The sequence below is a fragment of the Myripristis murdjan genome, chromosome 1 (assembly GCF_902150065.1).
Source record: "Myripristis murdjan chromosome 1, fMyrMur1.1, whole genome shotgun sequence".
NCBI lineage: Eukaryota > Metazoa > Chordata > Actinopteri > Holocentriformes > Holocentridae > Myripristis > Myripristis murdjan.
The window spans coordinates 15359794-15377482 of NC_043980.1; the positions used below are offsets into that span (position 1 = coordinate 15359794).

Genomic DNA, 17689 nt, shown 5'->3' on the forward strand with positions numbered 1-17689 from the left:
ATTAGCCACTTGTCAGCCAATAGGAGCCGGGCGGAGGGAATCCGGCGCTGTGATTGGCTGCTGGCGGCTGGAAATGACACACAACCCGCTCTCGCTTTCTGCGATTTTGCGGGAAATCGAGCGATCTACATTTATATGAGAGCATACAGTTACAATACAGCACAACACACACCGAGTGGCTTTACTTTTGATTGTATATTCATAGTTTGTCTAATTACTAAAGTTCAGTCACGCTGTATGTATCTAACTCCGTAAATAAAAACAGAAACACTGGAATATGAAAAATTTCTAGACTTGTAGTGTGCCTGTACTCACTCGTGAGCTCACATTACTAAATGTTAAGTTTTTTTTTGTTTGTTTGTTTGTTTTTAAATATATTTTATTATTCTTTTAAAATCCCAAACTTCTGAACATGTTCCTGTAACATGTCAATAAAGGCTTATCAAGTATCTTTTCAACTCAAAATAATGAGACCTGAAAATTACTTAATGCTACTTAATGGGCTGAAGTATCTAATAATAAGTTTATAGCTCATTTTTACGTTGTACTTTTTTTTTTTTTTTTTTTTTTTAAATCGCACAGCTCCCATTGTATCACTTTAATATAGCTATTAAGATTATAAGAACGAATACATGCCGTTTTTAGTACCTTTTTTTTTTTTTTTTTTTTTTTTTTACCAAAATCGTTTATACTATTAAACTATAATTTATAAATTTGCTGTAGCTTTTGTATTCTTTTAGATGGGGAATAACAGCACGCTATCTTTGCTCTCTACAATTTGTAATCTGTACTTTACTGAGTATCTTATTTTCATTTTGTGAGAATTCATACTTTTACTCCATTACATTTCAGAGGGAAATATTGTATTGACGTGTATTTCACGGCTGTAGTTTGCTCACTGTGTGTTTTTTTTCTTTTGTTTTTTGCTTTTTGAAATCTCAAAAAACAAATGATAAGCTTTTAAAGTAGTATGCATTAAAACAATTTAAATTACCTGTAGATGTAGGGAGACCCCCATCAGTGAAATATTTATTACAAGTTAATGCATTTATAACTAACCACTCCGACAGGGACCTTTATCCAGAATGTTTTTTTTTTTTTTTTCTTGATAATAAAAACACATTTTTGTCATCATTTTGATTTGATTGCAAAAGAAAAGAAAAGAAAAGAAAAAAATATGATCGTGTTTCCTGACGAAACTATTTGGAGACGGAACGGAAGCGGAAGAGCAGGAAATCACAACTTCCACACATGTGTTGGAAATGAGCAGCCCGCTACCCTTGTGCGCCGATCCTGCACGTAAACTCATTTATTAGGTCTTTTATTTAGTCTTATCACCGGACGATTGGACTGAAATCGGTAACCACGCACCGACACGATGGCGGAGATAGTTCAGCAACGAATCGAGGACCGGATCCCCGAGCTGGAGCAGCTGGAGAGAGTGGGACTTTTCACCAAGAACGAAGTCAAGTAAGACAACCTGCGGCAGGTGTCCCCAAACATGTCCACGCCATGAACCTTAGGACAGAAATGCACTGGACCCCGGACCTCTGGTTGGCACGATTTATTCACAGGGGAGCCACAATCAGAGAGGATTTGTGTTGTTGAGTGTAATCTGATAGAGAAGCTGCATGGGTCGATACTGTAGATGTGCAGATGACAGCAAGGAGAGTGCAGACCGGTCAGAGCAGGCATCTCCGTGTTATTATGTCACTGCCATAACCTCAAATTGAAATTAAACTGTTCCTTATTCTACCCTGCACCCGTCTTTGGGAGCCACTGGACAGACTGGTGGCAAATTAGAGGATTAAGTGTCTTAGTGAGATGTTGGATCAAAACCATTCATAGATGTTCCGCTGGGGTGAGATTTGGTGATTTTAAAGGCCGTAGCGTATGATTTTTACATCATTTTCATCCTCATCCAACCATTCAGTGAGTCCTCGTGCCCTGTGGATGAAGGCATTGTCATCCTGGAAGAGAGTAGAAATGTCTCATTGCAGGAGAAAGGTGATCACTCAGAATAACATTGTATTGATTTGCAGAGAGGCTTCCCATTAAGGGCACAAGTGGAGACAAATCATGCCAGGAAAATACCCTCGCGCCGCATCACAGAGCCGGCGGACCCCCCTCACTGTCGGGGTCCAGCATTCAGGCCTCTTTAGACCGGTGCCTATGCTTTCTGCACCACTGAATGAACTCTTAAATGTGCATTTGTCTCTGTAACTGGGGGTTTATGCTCTGCAGCCCCGCTGTAATATCCTCCATGTACAGTATCTTTTGGAAGATTGGTGCTCCATCCCTCCAGTAGAGTCTCAGTAGAGTCTCAGAGACTTGGAGAATCTATGCCAAGACATGTTGTGGCTCCTCTGGCAGCTCATGGTGGCCCAACACCTTACTAAGACATTTTATGTTGCTTTTCCATTGCTTCCTCCAGTCACAGTCACCTTAATGTAAACTTACCTTTTTGTTAACCTTTCAGCTGGGTAATACATGTCAGACATTTACGCCAGCATCTCTCTGAGTATCTATACAAGCACAAGCTCTGATCCCAGGGATGCATGTAGCTATTCATTTACAACAAAGCTAATCGGCATTTATTTTCCCTGTTATAGATCCATAATCAAGAGAGTAACAGCTTTGGAGTACAAGCTCCACAGGCTGATCATAAACAAAGAGGATTTCATCGCATACATCCAGGTAGGTTGCCATAAGAATAAAACTGTACTACTTTCACCCCAGATTTTAGACGTCAGAACACACAAGCTATCAGCGTTGTCAAGTTCAAGATGCTTACCTCAGATTTTTATTTTGCACTTGCAGTATGAAATCAACGTTTTAGAGCTGATCAAGAAAAGAAGAGCGGTAAGTTTACCGTGATGCAGTGTAAGAGGCAGTAATGTAGAAAATAGTAACGTGACATTTCCTACTGTTTTATCTTGTGCTCAAAATATCTTTGTAATAGTGACATTTTTTGGGGGTGGAGGGGCTATTTAAAGGAGAAAACCACCCATTTAAAAAATTAATATGTTACCATCATTTTGGGGCAACAGAGTTTACACCTCATCGTCATCATAAATTCAGGGTTAGAAAGGCCTGACATTGCTTAGTTATAGCTTTATGACAGAGTTGTGCATGTTCAGAAGTGTTAACAGGATTAGTGTGAATTTTTAAAATGCGTGGCATTTGCCTTTAATACCGTAGTGCTGATTGTTATCTGAAACTGGCTTCTTTTGTCAATGATGCTCTGACACACTGTGGACTCGCTGGGCTGTTCTTTGCGTTTCATTTGCAGCACATACACTACCACTTCAAAAGAGAAGAGATCGAGTTCCCCATCATCCACAGAATAAATAATATCTTCAGAAGAGCAACAAATAAATGGAAGGTGTGTATCATACAAACCACTGACGCTAACACACATGCTCTGACTGAATGTGTAAATGAGAGATTTTAAATGACAGACATCTCACATGACAGACTCAAATGACAGACTCATTATTTGTTTTATCACAGGATGACGTGCAGATGTGGCTCTCACATGTTGCTTTCTGCAAGAAATGGGTAAGTAACGATTCCATGATTGGCTTTCAACACAACAAAGTCATGTCCAACACTGTTCTCCCGTGCTGATATTGATCTCCTCTGGCTCTGATGTTTTAGTCCACCAAGAACCAGCTGAGTAAGGTGTTCTCAGCCATGCTCGCTATCCACCCTGACAAACCAGGTACATCAGATAGTTTCCATTTCCGATCATTTTATCCATCGAGAAGTAATGTATGAACATTTACAGTCTTATATATGAAGCAAAAAGTATGGGACTTGAGTATAAAACATATTTTCCCTATATCTCTGTTTTTAGATGTATGTTGGTTGAGGAAGAAACAAGTACATGGTTTTGGGAAACAGGATGATCTCGGTGACTGACTCTGCTTCTCCCTCCTCAGCCCTGTGGATCATGGCTGCCAAGTCTGAGCTGGAAGATAGAAATTCCTCAGAGAGTGCCAGACACTTGTTTCTGAGGGCTCTTCGCTTCCACCCAAATGACAAGAAGGTCTACCAGGAGGTAAGAGAATCAAAGTGATGTCGGAGACCCTTGAATTATGCTTTTTGACATTAATCAGAAAACCCTTTTCATCCATAGAGTATTCACTTTGAAACAGTTGAATCTATGTGGCATTGTGGTGTGCCTTCTGACAGAGAAAGGACTTGGCACATTGTGTTACCTAGTAATATTTGGCTTTGTAAGAAATGATTGAAAGCAATGTGCATTCACAAGGACGGAGACTGCGCATGTATCAAATATGCTCTTGTAATTGTCTCGTGTGACTGTGTGTTAGTACTTCCGTATGGAGCTGCTGCACGCTGAGAAGCTCAGGAAGCAGAAGAAAGAGCTGGAGAAGGCTGAGATGAACCTGGTGAGTGTATGCACTTACAGCCGCTCACACACACACACACACACACACACACACAACCATCTCACTTTCTATTTGAAGCCGTGACACCTACCCTTTACATCTTCCAGGGTGAATATGAATTCTCTGCAGAGATCCTGAGCGGTAAACTCGCTGAGATTGTGTACAGAGATGCCACAGGGAAAATCAAAGGTGGGTTTTATTCTGTTGTCAGGCCTGTGTAAAAAAAATTGAAAAGTTTTTAAAAATGTTAGTATGTAGTGTATGTAGTATGGTACATTTAACCTGCCAGAAACTTATGCATCCCTTGCAAGATTTTCATGTGTTTTTCATTAATTAAAATACATTTAATTATTTTATCAGCCAGATCTGGTAACTGACTTTGTGTTTTGGATGCTAGTTATATTCATGTATGTTTTGCCTTAATACCGCAGGAGCTGAGTTTGTCATCTCGCTCCTGAATATCGCAGCTATCTTTGACTTTACCAAAGAACTTCAGGACTCCATCCTTCAAGAGTAAGGCCCAACGTTGATTTGAGAACACCCACTGACTTGCTCTGATTGATGCACAGCACACACACACGTGCATTAAAATGGGACTTCATAGTGAAGTAGGAACACACTTATTTGCCCTGCCCTTGTTTCCAGCTTACAGACTAAGTACACAGAGGACAATCTGACGTGGGATTTCATGGCCAAGAGGGAGCTGGAGGCTCCAGGCGCAGGGGAGGAGCTGCAGACAGCCAAGGGCCGTGCCTCCGAGGTCAGCCGGAGAGAGGAGCGCTGCTGTCAGGTCTATGAGGAGGGCCTCAAGAGCCTCAACACAGGTAGGTGCTACGGTGCTAACACTTACATATACACTTGAATGCAAAAGGTAATTTGAGTTGAACACTGCACAATTTGAGACAATGAACCTTTTGGTTTGGATTTTTTTTTCTATCACAAGGTATATGTGGGTCCTTATATAAAGTCTGAAAATATCTTGAATTATTATAATATAAGGCCCTTATGTAGTATTAAAAATTAATTATAGTTTTTTGCTGCAGTTGTCTTGTAATTTTGCCCTTGAAACCAGTCAAATTCTGTTCCAGTTATTAGGGATGGACCAGTATATTGGCAGACTTTAAATACTGGCTGATATCATCTTTAAAAACCAATATCGATATTAACCCGAAATCTATCTATCTATCTATCTAAAAGTAATTTTTTAAAAAGTAATTTTACTTCTGATTATACTTGTCTGATTGTGATATGTGGCATTTTTGTGACCATTTTAAATACAATGTCAAATACAGTGTCATACATTGTCAGTGTCAAATTAGAACATAATCAAACTAACATGCTTACAAAACCTGTTAGTGCTAAATAAAAGTTAAAATTTGGCTTTGTGAAACTTGCACACACACTCTATTGATTTGCAGTGGAGGGGAGAGACATGTGGTTTCTGTGTCTTTGCCCTCTACTGCAAATCAAATTTCCCTTCGAGGGACAAAAAGGATGAACTGAACTGAACTGAACTATTAATGCAAAACTGTCCTATTCCCAGGCTGTCGCGCACAAGCTGCTGGTGAGACAGAAGTGCTCCTTCAGGATGTTTCTTGTGAAATGGGAGTGAATCCATGCAAACATGTTAGGATAACAAAACCTTGTCATGTTTGTGTGCTCTGTGCTCTAGAGCCGATGTGGACATGCTACGTGGCCTTCTGCTTGGAAAGGCTGAAAAGGAAGACCAACGTCCAGGAGCTGAAGGAAAAGGTAATCAATCAAGCTAATCAATCTCCAGGCTTCATGATGACAGACTGACTGCATCTCTTAATGTGTGCAAAAACATTGAGGGCAAATATGAAAAATGTCATTGGGTTTAATAGTTTAATGGGGAAGGTTATAGGACAAAAGCTGATGTGTACCTCTGTGTGTGTGTTTTTGTGTGTGTGTGTGTGTGTGTGTGTGTGTGTGTGTGTCACAGAGGCAGAAAAGGCTTCTGGCAGTGCTTCAGCGTGCTCATGACTCCTCACTGCTGAAGGAGGATTATTACAAGAACTGGGTAAGACTGTAAACATTTGACGAAATGCCCTGTGTCGTAAGGCCCTGCCAAGTGTTAACTACTTTGGTTTGGTGCATTTGGCCATGAGAAAACAATGCCTTTTCCGCACCAAGGCCACCTGAAAATGCTGGTCATGGGCTCACAATTCATGCAATTTTACGAGTGAGAACCTAATTTAACACAGCTAGAGGAAAACACCCCAAAACTCAAGTTTGTATGAATGTAAGGAAACAGATACTGACATCTGATAGCCCGTGGTTCCTCAGGTTGAACCACCATATTCACTGATGCTCTTATTTAAGTATTCTTTCATGTTTTCTTACCTGGTGTGAAGACCAGGTAGTAAATTACAGCATCAATCTTAGAGAGCGTTTGACTCCTTCTTGCTGCCAGATTATCTGACCTGGCGGGATGGCAAAACTCTCTTCAATAAATGAGGTACTTGTGGGTTTGTGTTGTGACAATTAGCCTTATATTCAAAGCCTAGTTCCACAAACTTCTTTCAAAGACATTTCGCCGAGATCTGCAAGTCAGAGCTTGTGTGGCCATTTTTGATGTCACCAAAAGAGATGAGTAAATAATAAACAACTAAGAAGAAACCATTGCATTTGAATCATTTCTTAAATCACCAAGATACAGTGGACACATGGGATCTATGCCTGTGACAGGTGTGTAGGAGTGGGAACAGATGATCTAAGAAAAGCAGAAACCTTGCACAGTCTTTACTTTCTAATGCAGTAACACCACCCCTCCCGCCACTGCTGGTGGGATCTGCAGTTAGAAAAAATGAAAAAGAACAGGGTCAACTTCCACTCCACCTGGTGCCTTGTAATTTCCTGTTTTGATGAATTGAAAATGCTGCCTGATGAACCCTAACAGTGCTTATCTGTGAGGATGAGCACTTTCTGATGATGTAACATAGCCTCTCTTATTGCCGGTATCCTCTTGCACATTGCATTGCATTTGATAGCTTGAAATGTGTGATATAAATTTACTTTGGATTGGTTTTGGGTTTGTGTTTTCAATTCCTTTTTTATTTGTATTTTTAATTTGGAAAATTTGCTCTTGGGTAAATTATACAGGCAGGATATTAGAACAATAATAATAAAAAGGAAAAATGTGAATGTCTTTCTTCATGTGTTTGTAACTGCTGTGAGATTTTCAAATTGAATCAAGTCGAAAGAAAACAACAAAGACATACCTGCCCTGGTAGGCAGGTGTGTGTAAAGCCACTAACATGATGTTCTCCGTCTGTCCAGCTGCAGATCCTGCTGTCATCGGAAGATGCTGAGGGAGCGACCAGGGTTGCCATGGCAGCCACTCAGCGCTACAGCCAATCAGTGACAGTTTGGAGTCTCAGCCTGCAGACACTAATGCAGCTGGGGAGTGGAGACATGGGCAAGCTATTCCAGGAAGCTCTCACACATGTTAATCCCAAGGTATACACACACACACACACACACACACACACACACACACACACACACACAAGTATTTTTCCTGGTTACAAAAGGCACACACACCATGTGTTCTGACAGCATAGCAGGATTGTGCTTTGGGAATAGAGACACCATTAGAGACACACTCTATCTATCTATATATCGATCCTTCTCTCTCTCTTTTGTATATGTATATGGTAAATGCATATGTATGTATATAGATAGAGAGATAGATAGATGTGTATAGATATGTATGTATGTATATGCACCAGTTGGCAGCACTGCCGTATATGTGGGCCAATTCCCTGGCCCAATTAGTCTCTACTCCAGCATATTAACTTCCTCAAATGGCTTCCTCCATCCGTGCTCCCAGCTCTATTAGTGACAGACGTGAGCAAAGCACATATTTGAGTGCTTTCAGATGTGTTCAAATTTAGATTCAACTCTGCACACACTCAAGCAGCATCCAGGTATAAGAAACCAACCCTGAAAACCATCTCTTTTTTTGCTTGATCAATCATTAGTTGTTTGAAAACAGATTAACATTTTGGCCTGGTTTAACCTCGGATAAATTACTAGGATTATTTTTTTTAACCCCATACTCTTAACAGATTTACAGACCTTGGATGGATGGTGACCTAATCCTAAAAACATTTTTTTTTTTTTTTTACGAATCCCCTGTGTCACAAGAGAAAAGCTCTGGGTAGTCGTAATGTTTGCCTTGGTCTTCATAAAGCTAGTATTGATCATTTTGTCTTGTTTGCAACATGTCAGTCCTCTTGTGAACTCCTGTAGTTCCACCCTCCTTGAATTAGTGTCTTCACTCCAGGTCTCTCCACATTCCTGCACATTACATTTGCGTACTGCTATATCACCGCAAATACATGCTTTGACTCAGCCAGAGGGTTTTGTAGTAGCAAACAGAATAGCTGGTCATTGTTGTTGTGGTGGGTGTTTCACAAGACCATACTTCTGAGAAGTAGTTGTGTGATTGGGATTACAGTCACCCTGGTCATTATGCAAAGCTTTTACACATAGAGTCTCATAGAGTGGAACAGTTGGAAAACACTACAAACACCCATAGGATTGCGCCTGGTATGCAGAAAAAATCAGATGTTTTCTTGCTTGTTTGGCACTGAAAGACATATGCCAGGGCAGGCCATTGCATGTGGTACAACTAAAAAGGGCACTCATGTAGAAGAGAATTTTAATCTCAATGAGCCTTTCCTGGTTGAATAAATATTACATGAATGAATGAAATAAAAAAGCATGATTGCTCTGACCAGAACTTGTACCTCATCCCTGTAAGATGCACCGTACTCTATCACCAAGTGTTACTGAACAGTTTCTTTTCTTTTGGTTCATGCTTTTGTTAAAGCACCTTGGATGGGGGGCAAAAGGAGCTGCAGAACTTAAATCTATTTTTGACATGGTGTACTCGTCTACCTCCTAAAAGGCACACTGACCCGTTGGCAGTCTGCCATCTTAAAGTCAGGCAAAGTGATTTGTCACGCAGATACTGGGCCAGGATATTGAGTCATTACTCACTGTTTCAAACTCGACAAGAAATGAGAGCCAAGCATCCAATGCTGCAAGAATGACTCCAGTTTATGCTCGTGGTTGGACATGTTCACTGTAAGGCGAGAGCTCGGTGCTCTGCAGGTGCAAAAAGATTTCGCACTTAAGCGACAAACACCCAGAATACTTTGTTTGGGCTGATAGTGATAAAAATGTTAGATTGTTATTCAGCTAAAGCTTCTGCTCTGTCTTGACAGGAGAGTCTACCCCTGTGGCAGCTCCAGGTCCAGTGGAGTTTGGCCAACCAGAGTCTGGAGGAGACAGAGGCCATCTTTGAGGTAGTTTACCGTCATATATATAAAAAAAAAAAAAAAAAAAAAAAAAAAAAAAATTCCCGTAAAACATTTTGCACACCAATAGATGCCTTTGTGTATTGGCCTACAGTGGAACAAACATGTTTTTGCCAATAGGATTGTTTTAGGAAAGACAGCCTCACTAGTTTGTACCTTGCAAATAAAATACATTCAAGTTTCATATTTGGACCCTTGAGTTTTCCCATGACCTTTTGTAAAGTGGAGCAGAAAAATTAATGGCACCATGAAATGGAAAACTGTGCAGTCATATTACTGTTCTCTTCAGTGGTGCAGTGCCTAGAGCACACACAAACAGACAGACACACAGACATACACACACACACACACACACACACACACACACAGTAAGAATCAGCATTACATCTGGTAATACTGCTACAGAGAAAATGGAGAAGGTTAATTGCCTTAAAAGTGTGTACACTGTTTTGGCCAACTAAACGAGAACGGCCTGCAGACAGTTTGTTCTCCTGTTTGTTCCCAGAGAGGTCGGCTGTCTGCAGTGGCGGCTGTTGCCATGGAGATGAAAGAGAAATACCTTGATTGGTCATACACAGTTGGAGGCTACAAGAAAGCTCGGAAGACCTTCACCAGGTAATTTCATCTGCTCAAGTTCTCCTGAATTTAAATGATAAAGAACACCAAAGGTGAAAGTATTTTTAATAGGGCCACAACTAACAGTTATTTTCTCTGTTTCTTAATCTATTTTTATTTTCCTTTTTTTATATTAATTGATCAACAATTTAAACTACAAAATGTAAAAAGTGACATTCTCATCAGTTAGTTACCTGAGTTCAAAGTAATTTGTTAAAATTACTTAGTATGACTATCAGTTAAAAAAAGCGATATACAATATAACAATATGAAACAGAGAAAAGCAAGCAAACCTTGGCATTTGCAAAGATGTAATCAGCATTTTTTTACTTGATAAATTACTAAAACAACAACATTATCAAAATTGTAATTGATTATTTTCAGTCAATCAGCTAATCTACTCTTTCAGCACTAATTTTGTAAATGGAACTCAAATTCTTGAGATAAGTAATGTTTGTCTTGTGAAGAAAAAGTCTTTAGATTGTAGCCCCCAAATCCTTTTTTTGTTTTTTGTTTTTCTCTCCTTTAGCTTACAGGAAGTCCGTCCTTTGTCCAAGTCGTTTTTCACCAGAATGATCGAGATCGAGAAGGAACAAGTAAGTGTAAATGTCCATGTCACAACGCATGTGAAAACTCTGCACCTACATGGCCAGATGGGGCAACACCTTGGTCTGAGACCGTCTCATTGCTCAATAACATTGACACATGCAGTGGCTTTAGGTAGAGGGTGAAATTACATCTGCAATAGTTTGAACTCTTTGCACCACTCTTGGGGCTTTTACACTCTTTCAGCTGCTGTTAAGTGAGTGGGCCGGGCCCCATTTGTATCCAGTTGATAGTTTGAGTGTCACATGTTTGAAAGGATGTTCCAGAGGTCTTCACACTCTGCCAAAAAAAAAAAAAAATAGTGTTAAGTCAGTGGACTTTGGTCTTGGTTTAATAGAAAAACCAAGAGAATGCATAGCTGTGAATAACAATGTTGATTTTTTTTTTCAGGAGACTCCAAAGATGAGCAACTTGAGAAACTACTATGAAAGGGCTCTGCAAGAGTTTGGCTCCACAGATGATGGTGAGTTAAAATAAATAAAAAAAAATTTTTTTTTATTAAGCAGCAGTAGTCCTTTATTTTATTGCGTATCTGACAATATTGAGGGGTTGATGCCAAGTTTTCGTCATAACAAAACAATTTGGATAGACTGAGCAAAACAAAAATGAACCCCTGCCATATGATCATATGATAAGATATAATTAGTTGTCCGGTTCTCAGAAAGGGTGGCTTGATCAAAGCACACACAAAGCACTGCTCCATAATTAGTCCAGTCTCATTTAGTATGGTCTCTATACGATGTTGACCAGATTTAGTCCAGGCGCTGTGAACACTACATGTCCTGGTTTCTTAGGCCAAGGATAGATACACAGAATGGATCAAAGGCTTGTCTTTGACAGACCCCTACAAAAATAAAAATAAAAAACTTGCCTGGGTTCCAGAGCAGAGCTAAATTTATCATCTGGGTTATGAACCAAAAAAAAAATCCTCATTATTTCATAGCATTCTCGGTGCTGCCTCAGCTTACAGATTTTACTGAAAATGTTTTGCTGCACTTTTTGGATGCTGTCTCGCCTGAGATGATGTTTGTTTTGATTTTAGATCTGTGGCTGGATTACATCCAGGAGGAGCTGGGACCTCAGGGCCAACCCGAGAACTGTGGTAAAATCCACTGGAGAGCAATGAAGTTTCTGGAGGGGGAAAGTGTGGAGAGATTCATCTCCAAATATACCCTACTTCAGACCGGACATATATAACTGTTTGCTTGCTGCAGTGGACCCTTCCAGTTACATAACTGACTGAATACATGAATAACTGCCTGAGATGAGGATCCACATGGGGTGCAGATAACAACAACCATTGCTTGACAGTTTGGCAGTCATAGAACCAGGTGCTGGGACCAAATTGTTTTGAACCAATCGGTGTTCCTGGTTCTGTGGAAAACTGGTTGCATGCCAGCTCGAGTTGTTTCATTTCCTGAAGTTGAAAACTCAGAATTGTAATTTGGAAATCTCACTGTCCACCTGGAAGTGCCCTTTCCATTCTCTTTCCACAGTTTCAGCAGCGATGAAGGAGGTGCTCTTACTTTAGTCAGCAAGCTCTGTGGCCGTTACAGCCCAGTGACATGATCTTTTGTCATTGCAGTTCAAAAGTTGTACCTACTATACATTTTATACAGTCTATTAGTGTTGTGTCTGATGCCAGAGTGATGGTGGAGACATGTTTGAAGAAATTTGACTGTAATTGCAAGAGTTCCACATTTATTTTGCATTTTGAGATGACAAACCTTGATGCTATTGTAAAGAAATAAAACATCCTTTCATCATCAGTTTACTTTCTATTGTGGTCCCTCTGGGACTGTAGCAAATGCACATAGATATGAACAATCGTACATCTGTATACCTGTAACTACTATCTGTCACTGACAGCTAGTAGTTACAGCACTGAGCACTGAGCCCATTTGGCAGTAGATTTCAATGACCCACAACTTCTTTAAACAAAGTTTTCTTTGTAGGTGAGTGAAGGTAGTTTGTGTTACAGTTATTGTGACAGAAACTGTCTTTATCCTCTAGTAACATAATAAACCTCTCATTTCATATTATACATTTCAAGACTCAGTAGTCAGGTAGTGAAAATCAAGTCAATGAAGCACTATGTCAATGCTTGCCTTTCAAATGGTGCAAAATCTTGCCTTCATAAAATAATACCACAAATATTAAGCAGCAAATGTCCTGTAACAGTACCACATCCACAAAACCTTTTAGACACATGATCTAATTTAGTAGATGGCCATCTATAGAAAAGCTTGATGTCCATGAACATTCAAATGTAGATTTTTTTAAGGACACTTTGAATCGTTCTATCCAGTTCTTTGTTTTATACAGCGCTTGCCTCTACAGTGACTGGAGAACTGAGGTACAACAAAATGTTATCAAAAAAAAAAAAAAAAAGTGGATCATTATTTTTCACTGTCAAAGTCAAATAATACCAGTAATACAAATAATTTTCACTGTCAAAGTCAAATATTACTGATAATACATATACAGACCTGTGATTTATGTCGAGGGATCTTAAGCTGTATTTTCTCTTATCTGATGCCTCAAGACAAAACAATGAATAACACAAATTAGTGGATAGTGTAATGGCACTGGTCTCCTCCATTCATTGAAAAAAGATGATTCATAAGAGATCCTAGAGGCCAGTACACTAGATTAGTTTGGAGGTCCTAATGAAAATTATATTCAGTCACATGATCTCGCTTTCTCTTGATCATCTCATCTACTAAAAACCTCTGGGACATCAAAGCAAATTGGCACTTTCCAATCATTGGCATGTGAGAGTGAGACACACCATTTCACATGGACATGGTGTGTTTCTAATGTCTTACTCAGGCTTTGTAAGAAATTAGTGCAAACATGAAAACAGATTATGCCTCTACCGACCAGACTCTTGATAGTAAAAACATCAAGTGTGTTAAGGCAAAAGTTGTACTGGAGTGATATTTTAAGTTATGATCCCTTTAGAGAAGATTTGACAAATGTGTAGCTGAGGCTTAGGGCTGAAACATGCCGTCAGATGACACTTGTCTTACGTAAATATGGATGTTACATGAATGTTATGGAAATACTAAAGACAAACACTGCTATCATGTTTGGTGTAGAGTTCCCACACTGGGATGGACCAATACAGCCTATTGGTTTGCAGGTATTTGTGTTTTTACAATCAATCAGATATTGTTTCCAGTGTTGCCCATTTCTGATGTGATGGATAAATGTTAAGATTGATCAGAGAATTCCTTCCAGTTGGTGTGTTACTCAGCAGATTCAGGTGAATCTGTCAGTAAACTGAAATGTGCCTCATCCTCTCTTAAGGAGCTGCAGGAGCGTTTTTGTCTCCCAAGGTCACTTTTCCACTCTGTTAAGGATCCATTAAGTTGTTTAAATTGTATTTAAATTGCATGAAAATAGGAGAATATGTTTTTTTTTTATAAGGGTAGAAAACATCACATATCACCAGCTTCAATAGAAAAAGATCTCAGTATCCACCTTAGAAAAAACCCTTATCACTCAACTCTTTGTCACACATGCTGACCTCCTCAGCAAACACTGCTGATGTTGGACATGGCAACCCCACCTTCAGTCTTACAACCAAGACAGCTGCACACCAGGTTTACCACAGCATCCATCCATGCTAGTCCGGTGGTTATAGGAACATGAACATGAGCAAGTGTTCAGTTCTTGACCAAAGCACATTCTCCACTGTCAATCATCTATGTCTTCGATGCTACTTCCCATCACCTTGTCTGATTAGAGAGAATACCCGTGGACATCTCAGGTTCCTCCCCACCCCGTCCTTGCCGTCTCCCCCCATGGAAACTACATCCAGCCTCCATGGATGGCGTGGAAAGAGCCGCCGCCCTTGGAAGCCAGAACGTCATCCTCAGCCAACACTGGTTCCCCACTGTTGTCGTTCTGGATGTTTGGTTAACCACACGGGAAACCTGAGTGGCAATCCAGTCAGTCCACCTCTCCCCACACATTCCCACACACCCTCTCACAGCTTCTTGAAAAGGATGTAGGTGAAGAGCACCACCACTCCTGCCGACAGCAGCCCAATCACACACTGGTGGATGGTGATGACGTTCTCCAAGGCGTGGATGCGCTCCTCCATTGCGCTGGTGTGGATGTAGTCATAGATGGAGGCCCCGATGCTCCACACCGCCCACACGGCATCCACCAGCGCTTTCATGGTGGGAGAGACCATTGAGAGGGCCACCAGCAGCTGGGTGCCAGCCACATCCGCTGCCTGTGGGCCCCTGTGCACTGCAGAGAGAGGGGTTAGGGGGGTGTGGGGGTTGGGGGTGTGTGGGGGGGCAGAGGAGGTAAATGGGTGATCCTTAGCGACCCTTGTTACAGGAAGGACGTGGAAACATGCAGGCATGCTGACGGCCTTGCAATCAGCAACCCTGGAGATCAGGTACTCCAAGCATTTTGTATCTCCACTACAGACTCTAGCTTGATAATATTTTGTCCTGTAAGGCATCCCATCTGAAAAGATTTTTGTTTTTACTTAATGAACATGCATAGAGCCACATAACTGTGTATTACTGGAGGTGAGATGATAACAATGGGAAAAGTGAAACCTCTGATCTAAACAGTTAAGTTTTGTCTTACTGCACTAACTTCTAGGTCAGCATCACCTTTAAAATAACTTCTTTTTATCATAAGGTCTTTTTTTCTACTTTCCGTGGACTTAATACTATTTATCATTGCCTTGTCATTTGATTCGATCTGTTTTATCTTTATGGCGTGGGAATATTTTTATTGTTCTGCCTCATTTTTCTTGGTCTTTTATTGATCTATATCATTTGCCCATTTTTCTTTATTTTATCACGCTGTTTTCTCTTGGTTGTGGAGGGCTTTGAAACATGTTTTGAAAAGTAACATAAGCCTATGCCATATTTTACTGTGGATAATCTAATTTTAGTGTTACGGTCTTAACATTTTACTTGCATCTGCTGTGGGCCAGTCGATTGACTTCGGACTGACGTCATATTATTAGGCCTGATAATCAATTTGGTCTACTGGGTTATGTGATTTGGCATTTGACTGGTAAATAATCCTGCCGGTAATAAGTGCAAAAGCCATGCCAAATGGTGGTTTTGTTCTTGTGTATTTCACAATACCCACCGTTTTGAATTTGCCTATTTGAGGACTGAAAATATAAATGACTTAATATGTTGGAGGCTACATAGTGAGAAAGAAGCGCCTGCTGGAAGTTAATGCGTACTATAACCGAGAGACATCTACGAACAGACGCAAATACTCACCGACGGGTTTCCAATGTTAATGTAATTGTGAAAATGATGATAAACATCCGTACTGATGTTGCAGGAGTAGCAAATAATGCTGATCTCGTTTGGGAGAAGCGGCTGTTCCTGTGTAAGGTGCCAAATCGGACATTGTCACCAGTGTTCAGTCAGCCAGAGCAGAATAAAAAAAAAAAAAAAACAGACTTTCGGTCACAGCTTTCAAAATAAAACCCTTATCAACGAACATAAGTTCCAAAGTTTCTGTGAATACAAACTAGAGGAGGGTAAATGACGGTCTAAGAGCGAACTTACAATATCCCTAAAATACAGTGGATGATTTTCGCAAAATGTCTTTTTCACCAAATAATGAGGGACGTGTTATGTAAGATGTCTGATTCATAAGCCCTCCAAAAAAACTGCAAAGGCTCAGACAGAAAACTTGTGCCACGTAACCTCTGGGTTGGGGCAGATGTGTTTAGGTTTACTTTAATCGATAGCAGCGACGTAGTTGTTCCTAATGGCTATAAAACGGGGCCTTCGGCTCCTGTGCAAATGGTCAAGACAGCATTTTATTTTGAAGGCAATAATACTGTCATTATTCTACGTAACTCTGTGCAACTTGACGCAGCTGACATTGCTGGCAAGGAGAGCGTCGCCACACGCGGACTGAAAGTAGGGCGTGATCTCAATAGAATAGAATAGAATAGAATAGAATAGAATAGAATAGAATAGAATATAGTATGACAGAGCAGACTAGACAAGGCTAGACTAGACCAGGCGAGACTAGAACAGAACAGTATAGAATAGAATAGAATAGAATAGAGTGTGGTATGCCAGAACAGACTAAACTAGACCAGACTAGAATACAACACAATACAATATAGTGTGACAGTGCAGACTAGACAAGACTAGACTAGGCCAGAAAAGACTAAAACAGAATGGAATAGAATGGAATAGAATAGAATAGAATAGAATAGAATAAAACATTACGGAATAGAGTACAACATGACAGAGTAGAATAAAATAGAATAGCAGGGTGTAGAGTGCAAAGTAATAAAACATCAGAATAGATTGAATAGAATAGAATAGAATAGGATATTGGTAAGACGGCTCCATATAATTATTCACTTCAGGGTCAAAATATGGCCTGCTGAACAAAAAAGTCAAACTGTGATGATGTCCGACCAGCTTGTACAAGAGATCACAGCCGATGATTTGAGTACAGCAATAAAGGCTGGGTTTGATAAATGTTGCGATGAAGTTATAATAAACCACAGCGGCATGGCATAATGTGGCCACCAGGGGTCGCAGCGCACTAACATGTTGCTGGTCAAGAAGGTACAGGGAGGTGTGATAACCAACCTGAGCTATGTAGCCTCATAATCCAGCATCGATCTTGCATAAGCAAAGGGGAACACCTTGAGAGAACCACAGATGATTCAAGCAAGACCCG

General features: G+C 40.3%; 1 protein-coding gene and 1 long non-coding RNA gene across 2 annotated transcripts; one reads left to right on the forward strand and one right to left on the reverse strand.

Annotated features, from left to right (window-relative positions):
* The first annotated feature begins 1222 nt into the window (after positions 1 to 1222).
* utp6 (UTP6 small subunit processome component) lies at positions 1223 to 12751 on the forward strand. The gene is made up of 19 exons (XM_030054000.1): positions 1223 to 1470; positions 2613 to 2697; positions 2821 to 2862; positions 3293 to 3385; positions 3514 to 3561; positions 3661 to 3724; positions 3945 to 4063; positions 4338 to 4415; positions 4523 to 4604; positions 4847 to 4928; positions 5061 to 5239; positions 6088 to 6167; positions 6379 to 6456; positions 7716 to 7895; positions 9671 to 9751; positions 10269 to 10378; positions 10908 to 10974; positions 11375 to 11447; positions 12027 to 12751. Exons 1-19 carry the CDS (start codon positions 1379 to 1381, stop codon positions 12179 to 12181), a joined length of 1788 nt encoding a protein of 595 aa, XP_029909860.1. The 5' UTR covers positions 1223 to 1378; the 3' UTR covers positions 12182 to 12751.
* On the reverse strand, positions 12664 to 16386 carry LOC115360850 (uncharacterized). The gene is made up of 2 exons (XR_003928365.1): positions 16255 to 16386; positions 12664 to 15247 (listed from the first exon to the last, which is right to left on the reverse strand). It is a non-coding gene; the product is annotated as an uncharacterized LOC115360850 (long non-coding RNA).
* Between the last annotated feature and the right edge of the window lie 1303 nt (positions 16387 to 17689).